The sequence below is a fragment of the Danio rerio genome, chromosome 8 (genome assembly GCF_049306965.1).
Source record: "Danio rerio strain Tuebingen ecotype United States chromosome 8, GRCz12tu, whole genome shotgun sequence".
Lineage (NCBI taxonomy): Eukaryota > Metazoa > Chordata > Actinopteri > Cypriniformes > Danionidae > Danio > Danio rerio.
This window is the reverse complement of record NC_133183.1, coordinates 61,447,117-61,467,265: the sequence shown is the minus strand read 5'-3', so window position 1 is coordinate 61,467,265 and position 20,149 is coordinate 61,447,117. Positions and strand designations below refer to the sequence as shown.

General features: G+C 34.0%; 1 protein-coding gene across 2 annotated transcripts in view; it reads left to right on the top strand.

Annotated features, from left to right (window-relative positions):
• npy8br (neuropeptide Y receptor Y8b) overlaps positions 1 to 9,577 on the top strand; it is a 32,766-nt gene extending 23,189 nt beyond the window's left edge. Inside the window, exon 2 of one of the 2 annotated variants that reach the window (XM_009304308.4) lies at positions 2,683 to 9,577. In XM_009304308.4, coding sequence (XP_009302583.1) covers positions 2,844 to 3,971 — 1,128 coding nt within the window. In that variant the 5' untranslated portion in view covers positions 2,683 to 2,843 and the 3' untranslated portion in view covers positions 3,972 to 9,577. 2 annotated transcript variants of the gene reach the window in all.
• The last annotated feature ends 10,572 nt before the right edge of the window (positions 9,578 to 20,149 follow it).

The following is a 20,149-nucleotide window of genomic DNA, read 5'->3' as shown; positions in this document are numbered from 1 at the left end:
ATAAAAAAACACTGTTGTCCAATAACTTGCCTAATTAACTTAACTTGCCTAGTTAACCTAATAACCTAGATTAGCCTTTAGGTTGGACCTTGAGCCGAATACTAGCGAAAAACAACTAGTAAAACATTATGTGCTGTCATCATGACAAGGACAAAATATATCAGTAATTAGAAATTAAAACTATTAAGCATTAAAAAAAAACTTCTCTCCTAGTAGTAACACTTTGCAAATCATTTTAAAAAGGTTTGATAATTCTGACTTCAACTCTATATATACTCATCAGACGTTCACTGTTGCTGCATTAAAAATGCATGATGCAGGCTGCGATCAGGATTAAAATGTATGAGGCATTTGTTGCCGGGGTGACGTCTTCTTCTTTTTTGGCGGGTGTTAGGTAGTTTGTCCAAAAAAAGAGATTTAGCATGTTTCATACTTCACTGTTAGTGTGGTGTTGTATGTGCTGAATGCAAAGAGGGAGATGAAGAGAATGCACTCGAGTTATGAAACCAAAAGCAGAACAAAAGGAAACCCGAAAGAAGAGAGCAAGAGCCTCAGTCTGTCAGCGCTCCTCCATTTCTCTAAAAGGGTATTTTTGTGAACACTGAGATAAGCAGTCTGCTTTGCTTTTAATGGAGATCACTTGAAAAGCTCTGTGTTTTGTTGTAGTTTATAACAGTGTACTGCTTGTTTCTCTCTTGTTTTCTTGCGCCTATTTTAACACAGCTGTGGACTCCCAAAAATAAATTTTTTTTGTACATTTAAAAAATTATGTTTGCTGTTTCTTCAAACTGTTTATAATAAATGAGCTGAAACAACACAATTCTTTAGTTTTTTTGCCGGGCAACTTAATTTTCCGAAGCCAGATCAGTCTCAAAAATAATACATTTACAATTCACAATTCACGTTTACAAAATTTCATTTGTAAATTCAAAATGCAATTTGTAAATGTGCAAATCCAATTCATAAATCCAAAACGCAATTCTTAAACATGCAAATCAATTTCATAAATTCTAAACATAATTCATAAATATGCTAATTAATGTCATTAATTCAACACACAATTCATAAATATGCAGATATAATTCGTAAATTCAAAACACCATTCATAAATATGCAAATCCAATTCGAAAATTTAACACACAATTAATAAATATGCAAATCCAATTAATAAATTCTAGACAAAATTCATAATTGCTCAAATCCAATTCATAAATATGCAAATCCACTTCATAAATTTAAAACACAACTCATAAATATTATAATCTAATTCATAAATTCAAAACACAATTCAATAATTTAAAACACACTTCATAAATATGCAAATCCAATTAACAAATTCAAAACACAACTCATAAATAAGCTAATAAAATTCATAAATTCAAAACACAACTCATAAATATGCTAATCCAATTCATATATTCAAAACACAACTCATAAATATGCTAATCCAATTCATAAATTAAAAACACAACTCATAAATATGCAAATCCAATTAATAAATTCAAAACACAACTCATAAATATGCTAGTCCAATTCATAAATTCAAAACACAACTCATAAATATGCTAATCCAATTCATAAATTAAAAACGCAACTCATAAATATGCTAATCCAATTCATAAATTAAAAACACAACTCATAAATATGCAAATCCAATTTGGAAATTCAAAACACAACTCATAAATATGCTAATCCAATTCATAAATTCAAAACACAACTCATAAATATGCAAATCCAATTAATAAATTCAAAACACAACTCATAAATATGCTAGTCCAATTCATAAATTCAAAACACAACTCATAAATATGCTAATCCAATTCTTAAATTAAAAACACAACTCATAAATATGCAAATCCAATTTGGAAATTCAAAACACAACTCATAAATATGCAAATTCAATTAATAAATTCAAAACACAACTCATAAATATGCTAATCCAATTCATAAATTCAAAACACAACTCATAAATATGCAAATCCAATTTGGAAATTCAAAACACAACTCATAAATATGCTAATCCAATTCATAAATTCAAAACACAACTCATAAATATGCAAATCCAATTCATAAATAAAAAAAGTTCATAAATATGCAAATCCAATTAATAAGTTCAAAACACAACCCAGAAATATGCAAATCCAATTCATAAATTCAAAACACAATTTATAAATATGCAAATCCAACTAATTTGGGAAAATATTTATGATTTTTACTTGTGAATTCAGAAACAGTTTTGAATTTATAAATTTTGTGCACAAAACGTGCTGTATCATAAAGGGATTGTGAAATTACTTTTCAACATCTTATCCAGCATATTTTTCACGCAGCGGATGCCCTTCCAGCTGCAACCCATCACTGGGAAACACCCATACATTTTCATTTACACACATCCACAAATTACACACATTACAAAGTCTATAACAAGGAGAACCACAATATCACTATTAAATTTGCCGTTTTAAAAGGTCACAAAAAATAAGTCTATTTTAAAGAGAGTTAGTTATGACATCTAAAACATTTGAAAGCACATACCAGGCCTAGATACACATGATGCAACCGAGTAGCGACAATTTCACATTGTTATATATATATATATATGTGTGTGTGTGTGTCTTAAAACTTTTAGAGGTATCGAAAGACATTTATTTATTGATCTGTTTTCTGTTCTTTTATCCACAGGTTTCACAGATCTCCACTTCTGTGTGATGCAAGAAAGCAAGATGAGACGACCTGGGAACTAAAAAGAAAATTGTTGTTGGGAAGAAGCACAATCTTACGGCCGGACAGTTCCAATTTCCTTTCCTCCCGGGAGATTATAAGCCTACAAGAGATACTACAACATGGAGCGCTCTCATCTAAACAACAGCTCCTGGTTATTAGAGGATCCGACCTGTCCAGCGTCTCTCAGCAGCACCACGTTTCTCATCGTAGCATACAGCACAATGCTGGCAGTGGGTCTGGTAGGCAACACATGCCTAGTGGTCGTCATAACCAGACAGAAAGAGATGCGTAACGTAACCAACATCTTCATCGTCAACCTCTCATGCTCCGACATCCTCGTTTGCTTAGTGTGCTTGCCAGTCACTATAATCTACACTCTAATGGATCGCTGGATTTTGGGCGAAGCGTTATGCAAAGTGACACCGTTCGTTCAGTGCATGTCGGTCACCGTCTCCATTTTCTCAATGGTTCTCATTGCATTGGAAAGACACCAGCTTATTATTCATCCCACCGGATGGAAACCTGTCGTGAGACACTCATACCTGGCCGTAGCAGTAATCTGGATCATCGCCTGCTTCATCTCGCTGCCATTCCTATCATTCAACATCCTCACAAACTCGCCTTTTCACAACCTAAGTCTCCCTTTTAATCCCTTCAGCGATCATTTTATTTGCATCGAGCAATGGCCGTCTGAGGGGAATCGGTTGACTTATACTACGACTCTACTGCTGTGTCAATATTGCCTACCATTGGCGCTTATATTGGTGTGTTATTTCCGCATTTTCCTACGCCTCAGTCGACGTAAAGATATGGTTGAAAGGGCTCGCGGAGGACGACAGAAGAAAGCCAAAGGCTCAAAGCGAGTGAACGCCATGCTGGCCTCCATTGTAGCCGCGTTCGCTTTGTGTTGGCTCCCGCTCAATGTTTTCAACACCATTTTCGACTGGAACCACGAAGCGATTCCCGTTTGCCAGCACGACGCTATTTTCTCAGCTTGCCACCTCACTGCTATGGCCTCGACATGCGTCAATCCGGTCATCTACGGATTCCTGAACAACAACTTCCAGAAGGAGCTGAAGTCGCTGCTTTCTAGATGCCGCTGCTGGGGGCCGGCAGAGAGTTACGAGAGTTTCCCTTTGTCTACAGTCAGTACGGGCATCACTAAAGGCTCCATCTTGAGCAACGGCTCGGCTAGCACCTACCAGCCACACAAGAAAAACAGTTTGGAACAGAAAGAGAGCATTTAAAGTACTTTTTTGACTTAATATGGGACGTTTCAAGCTCTACTAGATGTCCACTTGTCTTCTTTAACTCAGAATGCTACAAAACAATATGGTTCCTACTTGAGTTTTTGTCTCGTTTCTTGTCCAAATATCTAAAAATTCCCTTAAAAACAGTAGTTGTAACAAGTATTATTTATGCTATCTATTAAATTACCCAAGAAATAGTATTTTTTAATGCCCACCCCAACCCTAAACCCGACCGTCACAGTATCGTAAAATATTATTTATTGTTATACAGTGTGATAAAAAACACTGCTATATTGACTTCCGGCCGGCCGCGCATCCAATCTAGACTTTACCAAGAGTTAATACAACCTAGCAGACTCCTCCTTAGAGGAGGCGTGGTTATGTTAGCCCCACCCATTATCTAAGACAGCTGCAATCTAAAAATTTAAAGTCTGCAAGAACCAGAAGCTGCGATCGTTTTTTTTGTGCGTATTGGGACGCAGTTACTAGAAAAACAAAATATTAACTGGGAAAACAGTGGGCGTGGCTTGTTTTTTCTACTGCGAGCTGATTGGATGTAGTAAAGTAGGCGTTTCATTTTGAAAAATTGGGAAAAGGATTTTGGGTAGAGTTATGGTTGTTGCTAGATCAGATACGGTTGTGACTGGAAGTTAACGAGAATTATTTATATAATTTCCCATTTATTGTATTTTATTAATGTCGATCGCCACCCCAACCATCACAGTAACATAAAAACAGTAGTTGTACCAAGTATTATTTATGCTATCTATTAAATTACCCGATAAATAGTATTTTTTAATGGCCACCCCAACCGTTGCAGTATCGTAAAATATTATTTATTGTTATACAGTCATAAGAAACACTGCTATATTGACTTCTGGCCGGCCGCGCATCCAATCTAGACTTTACCAAGAGTTAATACAACCTAGCAGACTCCTCCTTAGAGGAGGCGTGGTTATGTTAGCCACGGCCAAAACCTCATACAGACGTAATCTGAGAATTTAAAATTCGCATGAACCATAAGCTGCAACCTTTTTTTTGTTGTTGTTTGAATTGTGACGAAGTTCCTAGAGCAACAGAATATTAAATGAGAAACCAGTGGGCGTGGCTAGTTTTTTTTCTACTGCGAGCTGATTGGACGTAGGTATTTCATTTGGAAAGATTGGGAAAAGGGATTGGGGAGAGTTATGGCTGTTGCTAGACCAGATACGATTGTGGCCAGAAGTTAACAAGAACTTTCCCCTTGTATTTTATTAATATCTACCCCCACCCCAACCGTCACAGTAACGTAAAAACAGTAGTTGTACTGAGTATTAGTTATGCCATCTATTAAATTACCCAATAAATTGTATTTTTTAATGCCCACCCCAACCCTAAACCCAACCGTCATGGTATCGTAAAATATTATTTATTGTTATAGTGTCATAAAAAACACTGCTATATTGACTTCCGGCCGGCCGCGCATCCAATCTAGACGTTACCATGAGTTAATACAACCTAGCAGACTCCTCCTCTTCACTACTTACTGTCAAAACTGACAGTTAGAGGAGGCGTGGTTAAGTATGTTAGCCACGCCCAAAACCTCATACAGCCAGAATCTAAGGATTTAAAATTTGCATGAACCCGAAGCTGTGACTTTTTTTTTTCATATTGTGACTCAATTCCTAGAGAAACAGTATATTAAATGAGAAAACAGTGGGCGTGGCTTGTTTTTTTCTACTGCAAGCTGATTGGATGTAGTAAAGTAGGCGTTTCATTTGGAACGATTGGGAAAAGAATTTGGGGAAAGTTATTGCAGCCTAACAGACTCCTCCACCTCACTACTTCTGTTATTGTCAAAACTGACTGCTGGAGGGGTGTGGTTAAGTATGTTAGCCCCGCCCAATACCTCAGACAGACGCAGTCTAAGAAATCAAAGTCCGCATAAACCAGAAGCTGCGACCATTTTTTATTGCATATTGTAACGCAGTTACTAGAAAAACTGAATATTAAATGAGAAAACAGTGGGTGTGGCTTGCTTTTTTCCACTGTGAGCTTGGATGTAGAAAACTAGGCATTTCATTTGGAAAGATCTGGAAAAGGGTTTTTAGAAAGGTTTTATTACAACCTAACTGACTCCATCTCCTCCCTTCTTCTGTTTGTTATTGTCAAAACTGACTAATGGAGGGGCGTGGTTAAGTAAGTTAGCCACGCCCAATACCTCGGACAGATGTAATCTGAAAATTTTACTGAAAACAATCAGGATGTGCCTTTTCGGATTTTAGTTTTAGATGACAAGGGAAAAGAATTGTTTTTTGTCTTAATAACATGCACACATAATTTGTTTATGATGAAACTAGCAATGTGATTGAACAAAAATCACTATGGTTAGTTTTGATTTTATGCGTGCTAAATCAAGACCCAATATTGTTTTGATGTCAGAAATAATGAGTTAAAATTAAGTGAGTTCTTCCTTAAAAGAAGATGAATTGTGTGCTAGTGAGGTTGGTAAATTTAAAAACTGAAAAGAAGATTATTTTACTTAGCCCAGGCAGGTTATTCACCCTGTTTTAAGGAAAAGCTTACATAATTTTGACCAAAAATTAAATAGAAATTTCTTGTCTACAAAATGCTTCTTGATTTTGAATATTTGGACTTGAAAGAAGACAAAAACTCCAAGGAGGAAATGCATTTTGCAGCCAAAATGGACTGAAACTGATTAAGGAAAGATTTATTCTGTCTGGGCTCTCCAGAGGACGACTCTGTAAATTGCGTTGATGTTTTATCCACCGCTGGAATGACTACGGCCAATTAAATGATGCCGGACTTGTGGTCATTATATGGTGAGTCCTTAATGGCACAGAAAGCCTTTTTGCCAATTTAGAGCAAGGTTTTTTCTTTGAGAGACGGCATAATGAAATGCTGAAGGACTTTTTGTTCATTGTCTTTGTCCAGTGTGTGTCTTACTAACTGCAAAGAAATGGACTATTTTGGGAAAACTGATAAAATAAATGTATTCCGTCATAATTTACTCACCTTCATGCTGTTCCAGTACTGTTTAACTCTTTGTTTTCTGTATAAACAGATTCGGTTATTGACACAGAATGTTTTTTTTTCTATTCCAATTCCCTTCTTTTCTGTAGTTTTTCAATGTAAATGCGTTTGACAGAGCCTGTTAGCTTGCAAAAAATATATTCTTACATAAATATTGTCTTGTTTATAGTACAAATATCTAAAAATTCTTAAAACAAGAAGCATTTTCTAAAGTACAAAATATTGTCTTGTTTTCAGAAATAATGAGTCAAAATGAAGTGAGTTCTTCCTTAAAACAGGCAAACTTGTCTGACAATATGGTAAGACGACATTGTCAGATAAGAAAACTAGATAGTTTTGGTTGCCTCATTTGCAGATAATTTTGCTTGTTTTAAGGAAAATCTCACTTTATTTTGACTCATTATTTTTTTTAAACACAACAAAATATTTAACTTATATATAAAATGCTTTATAATTTAAGATTTTTTTAGATATTTGGATTATAAACAAAACAAAAAAGATGAAGAAAAAAGCAGTGTATGGCTTTGAAACACATTAAATATAGCACATGACTCTACTTTTATAGTACTTTGTCTATTTTGAACTATCCATCAACTCGTTCTAAATACGTACCCCTGTATACATTTCGGGAGAGCGCCAAATACATGCCCGATTTTTGTTTTTGCCACTGTGTACACTTTTTCAAATCTTAAATTTCTCTCACGAGTGCCATTCGCACCTGCTGTTTTCGCACAAATCTACCAGAGGCCGCTATTGTCTAACTTACTGACCGACTGACCAATCCCCCCACCCACCTCCTTCACAAAACCCAACCGATAGTGTTTTCAAAAGTAATCCAGCCTGATTTACCACATTTTCAGATTTTTCCACATTCTTACACTGTTATTCGCTTGTTTGTATTATTTTTTTAAATTTTGCTTGCATTCTGGAACTGTTCTTAACCAGACTCGAACCCCATCATCATGATTAACTCAGATTTGCATCTCAAATCCGCCAACGTTGGCGGCAAGCCACTGGACAACTGGCAGCAGACAACCGGTAAGCGATCAGCTGGTAGCCCGAAAAGGAACGCCATCATACCGACCTGTAGCATTCGTTTAAAAGAAGAAATGCAGCCATAAGTAGCTCTGGCTACATAATTCGCGCTCTCCAGAAATGTATACGTGGGCACATTTTCAGAATGAGCCTATGTAGATTTTTAAGTCAAAGTGGATATCCTAAGAAAATCCCTAAAAAAGACCAACAATGCAATTCTCTTGTGTTTCACAGCGGAAATACAGTCATAATAATCTGGAACGGCATAAAGATGAGTAAATGATTGGGAAAACATTCTAGAACTAGCAATACGTGTATAGCATGTACATTTAAAACATGTATTATAGCTATTTCTTATACAGTAGTTACAATGCAGCATCAGCACATTCATTTATATATAAATATATATAAAGCACATTCTGTCTTTGATTAGAGATAGAAGATCTGCCGTTTCTGTCTGATTGATGCTCCAATTTGCATATTTTGTTGCTTTGTAATGTCATTAATTTCATTATTAATACAATGTTTTCATTTCTAAGTGTATAACACAGTATAAAAATGCTTTTCTTATGAGTTTGTCTCGTTTCTATAATCCAAATATTTAAAAAAAAAATCATAAATCAAAAAGCATTTTCTAGCTAAAGCTAAAAATATTGCTTTGTTTTTAATAATAAGTCAAAATTAAGTTAGTATTTCGTTAAAACAAGTTATTTCTTAAACAACAAGTTATTCAATTTATTAATACTCTTTGGCTTAGTCCCTTTATTTATCAGGGGAATGATCTGCCAACTTTATTGTACTGGGAAACACCCTTACACACTCATAAACTACGACCAATTTAGTCAGTAGTATCTGGATGCAGCCTTTGTGATGCAAGCTGAGATTGCATCACTCAACGATGCAACGTCAGACACAATGCACTCAAATGGAGCGAGTGATGTCACTGAGGGGGAGGGTTAGGGGTGGGGTTAGGTAAGCCCATTAAAAAGCATTGGATGCAGCTCAGATTGCACTGCACCAGGTCTGCATCCAGACTCCTCTCAATAGTTCATCCAATTCACCTGTAGCGCATGTGTTTGGACTGTGGGGGAAACCAGAGCACCCGGAGGAAACCCACACCGAGATGCATGCAAACTCAGAAATGCCAACTGGCCCGGCCGGGACTCGAACCATTGATCTTCTTACTGTGAGGTGACATTGCTAACCACTGAGCTACTGAGTCAAATAATTTAAAATCTTATTTCAAATAGAAAAACTAAATAGTTTTACTTGATTTAAGGGGAAAATCTCTCGTAATTGTGATTAATAACTTCTGAAAACAAGCTTTACATTTTTTACTTGTGTGGAAAATGCTTCTTGATTTAATTAATCTTAGATTTTGGAATAGAAACAAGCACAAAAACTAAATAAGAAAAGCATTTTGTTTTTGCAGTGTAGACTCAGTGCCTCATTTGCTTATTCACCAAACAAAAAGCATGCTGTGAGTAGTATCTGTAAATAAATAAACAGTGTATCCATATTATGTGGCCAAAACATTATGATGTCACTAGTTATTAGAACAATAACACTTTGAAACAGTCTGCAAAAGTCTTGTCACATGTATAAAACCATCAAGTTGTCTTGATAGCTCTTGCAAAACAATGAAAATTGTCATTGTTTACTGTTGTTGAACACATCCTGAAGTTATTTTGAAACATTTGGTTTGCCGTTGACTTTTATTCATTTATTCAGTCATTCATTTTCTTTCGGTGCAGTTTCTTCATTTATCAGGGTACACCACAGTGGGATGAACCGCCAACTACTCCAGCATATGCTTTAAGCAGCGAAAGTCCTTCCAGCCGCAACCCAGTACTGGGAAACACCCATACACACTCATTCACACACATACACTGGCTAATTTAGTTTACTAAATTCACCTATATATGCCGCATGTGTTTGGAAACCGGAGCACTCGGAGGAAACCCACGCCAACACGGGGAGAACATGCAAACTCCACTCAGAAATGCCAGCTGAGCCAGCTGGGACTCGAACCAGCGACGTTCTTGCTGTGAGGCCACAGTGCGAACCACCGTGCCGCCCCATTGACTTTTATTGTATTTGTTTTTGTTACTGTGGACATCAGGGGTTTAACATTCTTCAAAATATCTTCTTTTGTGTTCATTGGGGGAAAAAAGACAATTATAAAGGTTTAAAACCTCTTGACAGTGAATAAATACACTGTAAAAAATGCTGAGTTGCACAAAAGTCCTTCATGTTGTCCCGACATAAATCAATTAAGTTAACTTAATCATTTTAACAAATTGAAGTCGATTAAACATAAAACAATTAAATTGTCTAAAAAAACCCAATAATTGTGTTATTTCGGCTCATTTTAAATGAGTAGTTTGAACAAGCAGCTACATTTTTTTTTCGAGTGCTTGACAAATAATAAATGCACTCAATCAATATGAGTTTGTTCATTCAAATGTGAAAAGTGGAATTAAGTGTAAGAACATTAAAGAGTTGCAATGAAGTTAAAAGTTCTCACAAGAGATGCATTTGATTGCATGCTAATAACAGGCAGAACTAATGCAAGTGAAAGCCACAAGATTGCAGGTCCATATCAAGAGCAACGTTTAGACCTCATTGATAGTAATAATCAGTTGTTTATTTCCTCTCTGTTCAGTTCCGTCACAGTTCAGTCCCCAGAGAAAGTTACTTTTAAAAGTAAAGTATTACAATCTCCCATTACTTCTTTAAACATATATATTGTCTCGTTTTTAAAAATTCACTCATTCATTTTCCTTCGCCTTAGTTTCTTTATTCATCAGGGGTTGCCACAGCAGAATGAACTATTCCAGCATATGTTTTACACAGCAAATGCCCCTTCAGGTGCAACCCAATGCTGGGAAACACCCATACAAACTGTAGGCCTCGAACCAGTGACCTTCTTGCTGTGAGAAGACAGTGCTTACCACTGAGCCACCGTGTTTTTTCAGAAATAAAAAGTGAAAATTAAGTGAGGTTTTGATTAACAAGCTAAGTAATCTGCAAATGGGATTAGCAAAATATTCTTATACCTCAAAGCACAAACAAGACTATTTTACTTAGTCCACTGGCTGATTATTGTGCTTGTTTTAAGGGAAAAACTCACCCAATTTTGACTTTATTAATTTTCATTATTTCTGAAAACAAGACAATATTATCTGATTGTCAAAAATGCTTTTTGTTTAAAATATGTAAGATATTCGGAAAAGAAACAAGACAGAAATGCTGGTTCCACACAATTGAGTTGTGTTTGGACAATATTAAAGAATTAAGTTAACTTATGAGTTTTGGCAAATTTAAGTGGATTGAACATAACACGGAGTTTCTGCAAAAATAACTCAAGAATTGTGATTTTCAGCTCATTTTAAATAAATCGTTTGAACACAGAGCAATTGTCTTTTTTTGTTTTTATAAATATTAAGTAATGAATACTGTAAATTAGGCATGGGCCGGTATAAGATTCTGACGGTATGATAACCTTGAACAAAAACATCACGGTTTCGCGGTGTTGTGATTGCTGCTCTCTCTCTCTATCTCTATATATATTTATATATTCTTTTTAAATGTCTGGGTAAAAAAAAAAAAAAAAAAAAAAAACTTGTTTCCCTTTTGAACACAAAATATGATATTTTGAGAAACATTTAAACTATTTTAGGACAGTAAACGTGTCAGGCCAAATGGATTATTCACGTCTGCTGTCTTCATTTGTTTTTTAAAAAGGCATCTTTTCTGCTGGAAATATTGTTGCCCTAAAAAACTAAACAAAAAAATAAATAAATAAAAATAAATAAATAAATAAATAAAATCATACTTAGTCATTAGGTTTTCTTAGTTTGGCATTTAACAAATTGCAAAACAAAACACCCGACTGTTAAGTCCACATAATTATAAATGAAACAAATGAGTCAAAATAAGTTAAAACAAGCAAAATAATCCAAACCCAATCCAATTTGTCAATGAGGTAAACAAAATTATCTTGTTTCAAAGCCAAAACAAGACTATTTTACTTAGTCTACTAGCTTATTATTGTGCTTGTTTTAAATAACTCACTTAATTTTAACTCATTTCTGAAAACAAGACAATAAGTGGTCACACTTTACAATAAGGTTCACTAGTTAATGTTAACTAATGCATTTACTAACATGAACAAACAATGAACAATATATCTACTACTGTATTTGTTCATATTAGTTAACATTAGTTAATGAAAATACAGTTGTTCATTGTTGATTCATGTTAACTCACGTTGCATTAACTACTGCTATCAAGCATGGACTTGGATGTTGATAATGCATTAGTAAATGTTCAATTATGATTAATAAATGTTGTACATCTGTTGTTCATGATTAGTTCATGTTAGTAAATGCATTAACTAATGAACCTTATTGTAAAGTGTTACCATATAAGTTTTGATTTTCTAGAAAATGCTTCTTGATTTTAAAATGTAAGATATTTGGACAAGAAACAAGACAGGAAAAGAAAAATGCTGGTTCCTTTTAAAAGTAATGCATCTCTTATTACTTCTTTAAAAGTATATTGTCTTGATTTCAGAAATAAAAAGTCAAAATAAAATGTTTTTTCCTTAAAACGCAATAATCTGATAATGGGGTGAGCAAAGTAAAAAAACTAGATTTTACTTATTTTTGAAAACAAAACTACATTTAATGTTTGTTTAGAAAATGCATCTTGATTTGAAAAATCTGAGATCAGTGGTGCCGCTGGCTGATACGGGCGCTATGACAGGCGTCACGGATGAAAGTAAAGTCCTGGGGTGGTGGGAAGGGCAGACATGGGTGTTTGTGGGTCATAGACGAAAGTGAAAAGCGGAGTGTTGCGGACAAAGTTGAAGGAGGAAAATTCGGTTAGGCCCCTTAATAATAACTCTAGGTGCCCCAAAATTGCGTGGGCCCTTAAAAATCCACACGTTTGATTTGTGTTAGGGCAACATTAAGGAATTAACTTAACATATTAGTTTTGGCAAATTTAAATGGGTTGAACCCTCTCTAAATTTGAGAATTGTGTTGTTTCAGCTCGTTGAAAGTAGTTTGAACAAACAACAAATGTCATTTAAATATCGACTTTTGTGAATTTTATTGTTTCCATTACATTAAATTAGTCATTTTGTGAAGAAGTTTTTAGATCCCACACTGGGAAAAAAAATTATTAAAAATGATTCCTTGGTTTTACTAAATTTTTTAAGTTAACTGGTAGTAAACCATTCATTTTTATTGAATTTAAACAAACAAATTAAGTGGAAAATTACTACATTTAATTTGTTTGTTTAAATTGAATACATTTAAATTGTTTGCAACACTTTAACAGGCATGACTGTTTTCAGTGCACCGCCCACCTCTTATTACCCCATACCGAGAGTGAGACACACACACTGCTCTTATCATTTGATTGATCATCAAATCTGATAGCACATTGACCACTTTTGACACATATAGCTGTCTCAAATGTTTTCAGAACCTGACTGTGGGAAGATATTAGCTTGTAGCTTCCAAAAACATGGTTGTATTATACTTTCTGAAGAGTCGAAAGCATTATTACCACCCAAAAACACTTTTTTCAAAAACAAAAAGTTATTAAAAAGTGATTTATAATGTAATACGGTGTATTTCTTGCTCTGTACCATCTCCTTCTCACTGTATAATTACATAGAGGGTTATTGACAGGGTAGCCGGCAAGCTACACTTTTGGAAAATTGCTTTGAGCTATTTATGTGAATCAATATTTGTATTTTCTTTCTCATTTTCAGTGTTATTTTGTTGGCCACGACGAGTGCTGTGTGCCTGAGGTCGGCTGCTTAACATGAAGCTGATATCTGGACTGCTTGCAATAAAGCATTTACAATAGACCATAAATACACAGTCACACGCCAAATTTCCATTCATGAGGCTGAATTATAGAGTATAATAATAATAGTGCTGTTTACAAATCCACTGAAGTGTTCAAAAATCACATTGAAGCTCCTTAATTATAAATATATGCGTTTTAGCACACTGAATGTGCTGTTGCTTTTATGTATTTTCTAATAATATTTGTTGTTTCGGGACAATTGAATGTGCCATACATAAATTACAGAAATGCGGAATCGCAATTCATGGTGAAATTGATCAATTTAATGGAATTTAGTGTCTTAAAGAGTTAGTTCATCCCAAAAAAAAAAAAATCTTTCACTCATCTTTTATTTTATGCTCAATAGATCAGTGTTCCTCTATTGAAAATCAAACCATAGCACTGACCCTAACCCAAAACTCATTCGTAAAGGCATTTGAATTAAAAATAAATAAACAAACAAATAAAATCTACATAAATTAAATAGAATAATAGAAAACTCCACCTTTCAGTAGATTTCTTGTTCTGGCGGGGTTAGCTTAGCTTAGCTCAATGAATTGAATTAGACCATTAGCATTTTGTAAAAAACAGATTAAAAAAAATAACGTTTTGATAATTTTCCTATATAAAGATTGAGCCTTCGATTTTTTACATTTTTTTATTTTATGAACAAAATGCTAATGGTCTATTCCGATTCAATGCATTATGCTAAGCTAATATTGACTCCGCCAGAACAAGAAATCAGCTTAACAATTGACTTACATCCCCCTAATTTGTTTTGTTTTGGGATAATTTCGTATTTAAAGCTTGAGTCTTCTATTTATTAATTTGTTTTTAATGAAATGCTATTATTCAGCCGTTTTCTTGTTCTGGCAGCATCGCTATTAGCTTAGCTTAACATAATGAGTTTAATTGGATTAGACCATTAAGATTTTGTAAAAAATAAAAATAAAAAATTAGTTTTGATAATTTACCTATATAAAGCTCGAGTCTTCTTACTAAAATGTTTTCGTATAAAATGATAATGGTCCAATCCGATTCAATCCATTATGCTCAGCTAAGCTAATAATGACCCCACTAGAACAAGAAATCAGCTGAAAATAGCGTTTAATAAAAAATAAAAAAGTTTTGATAATTGCCTATTTAAAGCTTGAGTCTTTTATTTATTCATTTATTTATTTATTAAAAAAAGATGTTTAGATTTTTTGTTCTGGTAGAGTCACTATTAGCCTAGCTTTAATCGAATGAATTGAATTAGACCATTAGCATTTTTTTTTTTGCTTAAAAATGTTAATGGTCTAATTTGATTCAATTAATTATGCTAAGCTAAGCTAATAGTCAAAATTGGTTCAGATCAATTTCATTATTATTTTTTTGTTGTTGTTGATTCTGGCTTGTTGTTTTCCTCATGTTGTCATATAAGAAAGCAGTGTAGCAATACTATCAGAAATCAGTCAGAAACTTCCAAAACCTTGACATCATCATCTGAGCTTTTTCAGAGACAGAATAATCTTATTGTGTGTAAACTTGACTTTTAAGAAAAGTCATAACAATTTCTCAAAAAATATTTCTCTCATTATTCTGCTATTAAGCATGACAGAAACACATTTGATATTCCTAACTTACCTAAAAGAGAAAGTTTACTCACATTAACATCTGACAATTTTCTGTTGGTTATGTGCCTTTTTATACAGTGTATGTACACTTCAGGTTTTAACTATCTCCTTAAGAAGCCAGAAACTAAGCATTTTTTGCATTGTATTTTATGATCAACAGTGAAAATGAAAAATTGTTCCAACATTTTTGCAAACCACAAACAGTCAAGAATGCACGATTATATATGTCATGGCTTTGCAATCAAAAAATGTGATTATAATGGATGTCAATGGGGCAAAAACAGCCCCCAACATAACGAAAGGGGAGTCGATTTGCAAGCAGCGTATTGTTGAGTTAAATGTTTAAAGCATTTTCCCAAAATATGTGTCAAAGTAAGATTTGTCAGCAAAAATCATTCCATTTAATGAAACGCGCAATTTGTGGCTAAATTAAGCCTCAAAACCACCCCAGAGGAGTTGAAAACAGTCCCAACAGCACACAAGTGTTAACAGATCTTAAGCCAAATGCATTTTTTTATTATCTGACACATAATAAACTGCATGAAGAAACCCAGGCCGGAGTCCAGAGATTACAGTTCAGAGGTAATGCAGATGAATACACAGTAGTGCCTGTTTGGTCAATACAAATGTTCTTGCAGGTATAACATTAGCTGCGTTTATTCGATATGATTTAATGTAAATGAATGAAACTACTTGGGTTACACCAATTAAATTCACAATAATGATGGAGTTGGGCATTACGGTGGCAAGGCAGTAGGTAGCAAAATTGCCTCACAACTAGAAGGTTGACGTTTAAAAAAGGAAGTGAACCTGTTGCTTTAAAAGTGATTAGTTTACTTTCTAAACGTCAGCAAATTAGTTGTTTTTAAAGTCATTAGTTGACTATTTTTTAAAATTGTGCATAAACTCATTGCTTATAAAGTGGTTAGTTGACTTTTCTTTAAAAAAGCGAGTAAACCTATTGCTTTTAAAGTGATTAGTTGACTTAACTCAAAAAAATGTGAATAAAGTCATTGCTTATAAAGTGATTAGTTGGCTTTAAAAAAAGCAAGTAAACCCAATTTGTTAAAGTAAGTAAACCTGCTGCTTTAAAAGCAATTAGTTGACTTTACTTAATGTGAGTAAACCTGTTGCTTTTAAAGCGATCAGTTGACTTTACTTTTAAAAGTGAGTAATTCCGATTAAAGTGAGTAAACCTGTTGCTTTTAAAGCGATTAGTTGACTTTACTTTAAAATGTGAGTAAATTAGTTATTTATTAAATAATTAGTTACTTATGAATTATTTAGTTGACTTTTAAAAGGGAGTAGACCTGTTGCTTTTAAAAGATTAGTTAACTTATAAGTTGGCTTATAAAGTGATAAGTTGGCTTTAAAAAGGGAGTAAGCACATTGCTTATAAAGCTATTAGTTCAAAACATGAGTAAACTTAATTAGTTAAAGTGAGTAAACCTGTTGCTTTTAAAGCGATCAGTTGACTTTACTTTTAAAAAAGTGAGTAAACTTGCTGCTTTAAAATCGATTAGTTGACTTTAATAAAGTGAGTAAACCTGTTGCTTTTAAAAACGATTAGTTGACTTGACTTTAATAAAGTGAGTAATCTTTTGCTTTTAAAGCGATTAGTTGACTTTAATAAAGTGAGTAAACCTGTTGTTTTAAAAGCGATTAGTTGACTTTAATAAAGTGAGTAAACCTATTGTTTTAAAAGCGATTAGTTGACTTTAATAAAGTGAGCAAACCTGTTGTTTTAAAAGCGATTAGTTGACTTGACTTTAATAAAGTGAGTAAATCTTTTGCTTTTAAAGCGATTAGTTGACTTTAATAAAGTGAGTAAACCTGTTGTTTTAAAAGCGATTAGTTGACTTTAATAAAGTGAGTAAACCTGTTGTTTTAAAAGCGATTAGTTGACTTTAATAAAGTGAGTAAACCTGTTGTTTTAAAAGCGATTAGTTGACTTTAATAAAGTGAGTAAACCTATTGTTTTAAAAGCGATTAGTTGACTTTACTTTAAAATGTGAGTAAATTAGTTATTTAATAAATAATATTAATTACTTATGAATTATTTAGTTGACTTTTAAAAGGGAGTAGACCTGTTGCTTTTAAAAGATTAGTTAACTTATAAGTTGGCTTATAAAGTGATAAGTTGGCTTTAAAAAGGGAGTAAGCACATTGCTTATAAAGCTATTAGTTCAAAACATGAGTAAACTTAATTAGTTAAAGTAAGTAAACCTGATGCTTTTAAAGCAATCAGTTGACTTTACTTTAATAAAGTGAGCAAACCTATTGTTTTAAAAGCGATTAGTTGACTTGACTTTAATAAAGTGAGCAAACCTATTGTTTTAAAAGCGATTAGTTGACTTGACTTGACTTTAATAAAGTGAGTAAATCTGTTGCTTTTAAAGCGATTAGTTGACTTTAATAAAGTGAGTAAACCTATTGCTTTTAAAGCGATTAGTTGACTTGACTTTAAAATGTAAGAAAATTAGTTATTTAATAAATAATATTGGTTACTTATGAATTATTTAGTTGACTTTTAAAAGGGAGTAGACCTGTTACTTTTAAAAGATTAGTTAACTTATAAGTTGGGTTATAAAGTGATAAGTTGGCTTTAAAATGTGAGTAAGCACATTGCTTATAAAGTTATTAGTTCAATACGCGAGTAAACTTAATTAGTTAAAGTGAATAAACCTGTTGCTTTAAAATCGATTAGTTGACTTTAATAAAGTGAGTAAACCTGTTGCTTTTAAAGCGATCAGTTGACTTTACTTTTAAAAAGTGAGTAAACTTGCTGTTTTAAAAGCGATTAGTTGACTTTAATTGAGTAAACCTGTTGTTTTAAAAGCGATTAGTTGACTTTAATTGAGTAAACCTGTTGTTTTAAAAGTGATTAGTTGACTTTAAGGGAGTAAACCTGTTGTTTTAAAAGCGATTAGTTGACTTTACTTTAAAAAAAGTGAGTAAACTTGCTGCTTTAAAAGCGATTAGTTGACTTTAATTAAGTGAGTAAACCTGTTGTTTTAAAAGCGATTAGTTGACTTGAAGTAAATAAAGTGAGTAAATCTTTTGCTTTTAAAGCGATTAGTTGACTTTACTTTAAAAAAGTGAGTAAACTTGCAGCTTTAAAAGCGATTAGTTGACTTAAATTAGGTGAGTAAACCTGTTGTTTAAAAAGCGATTAGTTGCCTACTTTAAAAAGCGAGTAAATCCGATTAGTTATATTGAGTAAACCTGTTGCTTATAAAGCGATTAGTTGACTTTACTTTAATAAAGTGAGTTAACCCATTGCTTTTAAAGCGATTAGCAGACTTTTCTTTAAAATGTGAGTAAATTAGACAGTTTAATAAAGAGCACACAGATGTTACTCGTGTGTGAACTCACATCAAACACAGTAGTATTCAGTCGATGGGCTGGCGGCAGGCAAACACAGTGAATAAGCAGGCATGGGTCAGAGGCAGGCGGCTAGGATCAGAGTCGGAATTCAGGCTGGGTTCGAGACAGGCAAGACAAGGTCGGTATACAGTCCGGGTTAGCAACGAGGAAAGCAGGCAAAGAGTAAACTGAGGTGAGTGTTTGTGCTGCTTTTAAAGGTGTGTGTGGTGATTAATGAGATGAGCTGCAGGTGTGTGTGGCAATCAGTCTTTGGGATGACGTAATGTTAGAAGTCCGTTGATGATGACCTCTGCTGGCCAGCGAGGGGAATGACTGGGACCGAGTCGGTGAAAACTTTACTTTAAAAAAACAAGTAAACTTGTTACTTGTAAAACGATTAGTTAACTTTACTTTTTAAAAAATCGCCTTTAATATGCTTGACTGTATCAATGGTTAATATATAAATGTACTTTAAAATGTAAATTTCCACAAAGCATGTTATACTACTGTAACAAACACTGAGTCATCCCGGCTGATGGGTGAACGTGCTTTATCTGCAGCACATCAGGTCATACACGCGTGTCCTGCAGGGCAGACAGAAACGAGCAGAAAAGACTCGCTCCACATGCTTGTCTCCTCCACGTGTACTTTGAATAAAATGCTCATTACCTCTCATAGAAGCATAATAGTCTTATCAGGATGTAGCATGTCGTGTCACGGCAGCTTGACGTCACTTCTAATAAGTGTGAATAGAATCTTTGCTAGTTCCTGCTAAGATTTAAACAAATAATCTGACAGCTTCACGCAAAAATAGAGGAAAAAGTGGCTTGACAGGACACAGACAGCAGAGCGAGCTGTATTAATGAGCCTCTGTCACTTTAGTTCTCAGCCCAAACCTATAATAAGATCTGTTTTTCCCACCTTATGCTGATTTCTCTCCTTCCCTCCTTTTTATGTTCTAGTTTCCCGTTTTGCCCGAGGATTCAGCTCTCACCTGTCTTAAATGAGCAAAACTTACGCTGAGAAATTCATGCCTTATTCATAGCATGTCAAACCAGTTTTGTAGCCGTATATGGAGTGTTATGATACACGTGTTCTGTGTTAATGCTTGATAAAAGAGCACGGACGAGCACATTGTTTATACATTTTTATCACCGACATTAAATATTTTTTGGAGAGCAAGATATCAACTTGTGGACTGGATAACCTCATGTAAATACTGGATTGTCTTTCTGTTTTGTGCATTTCTTACCTACA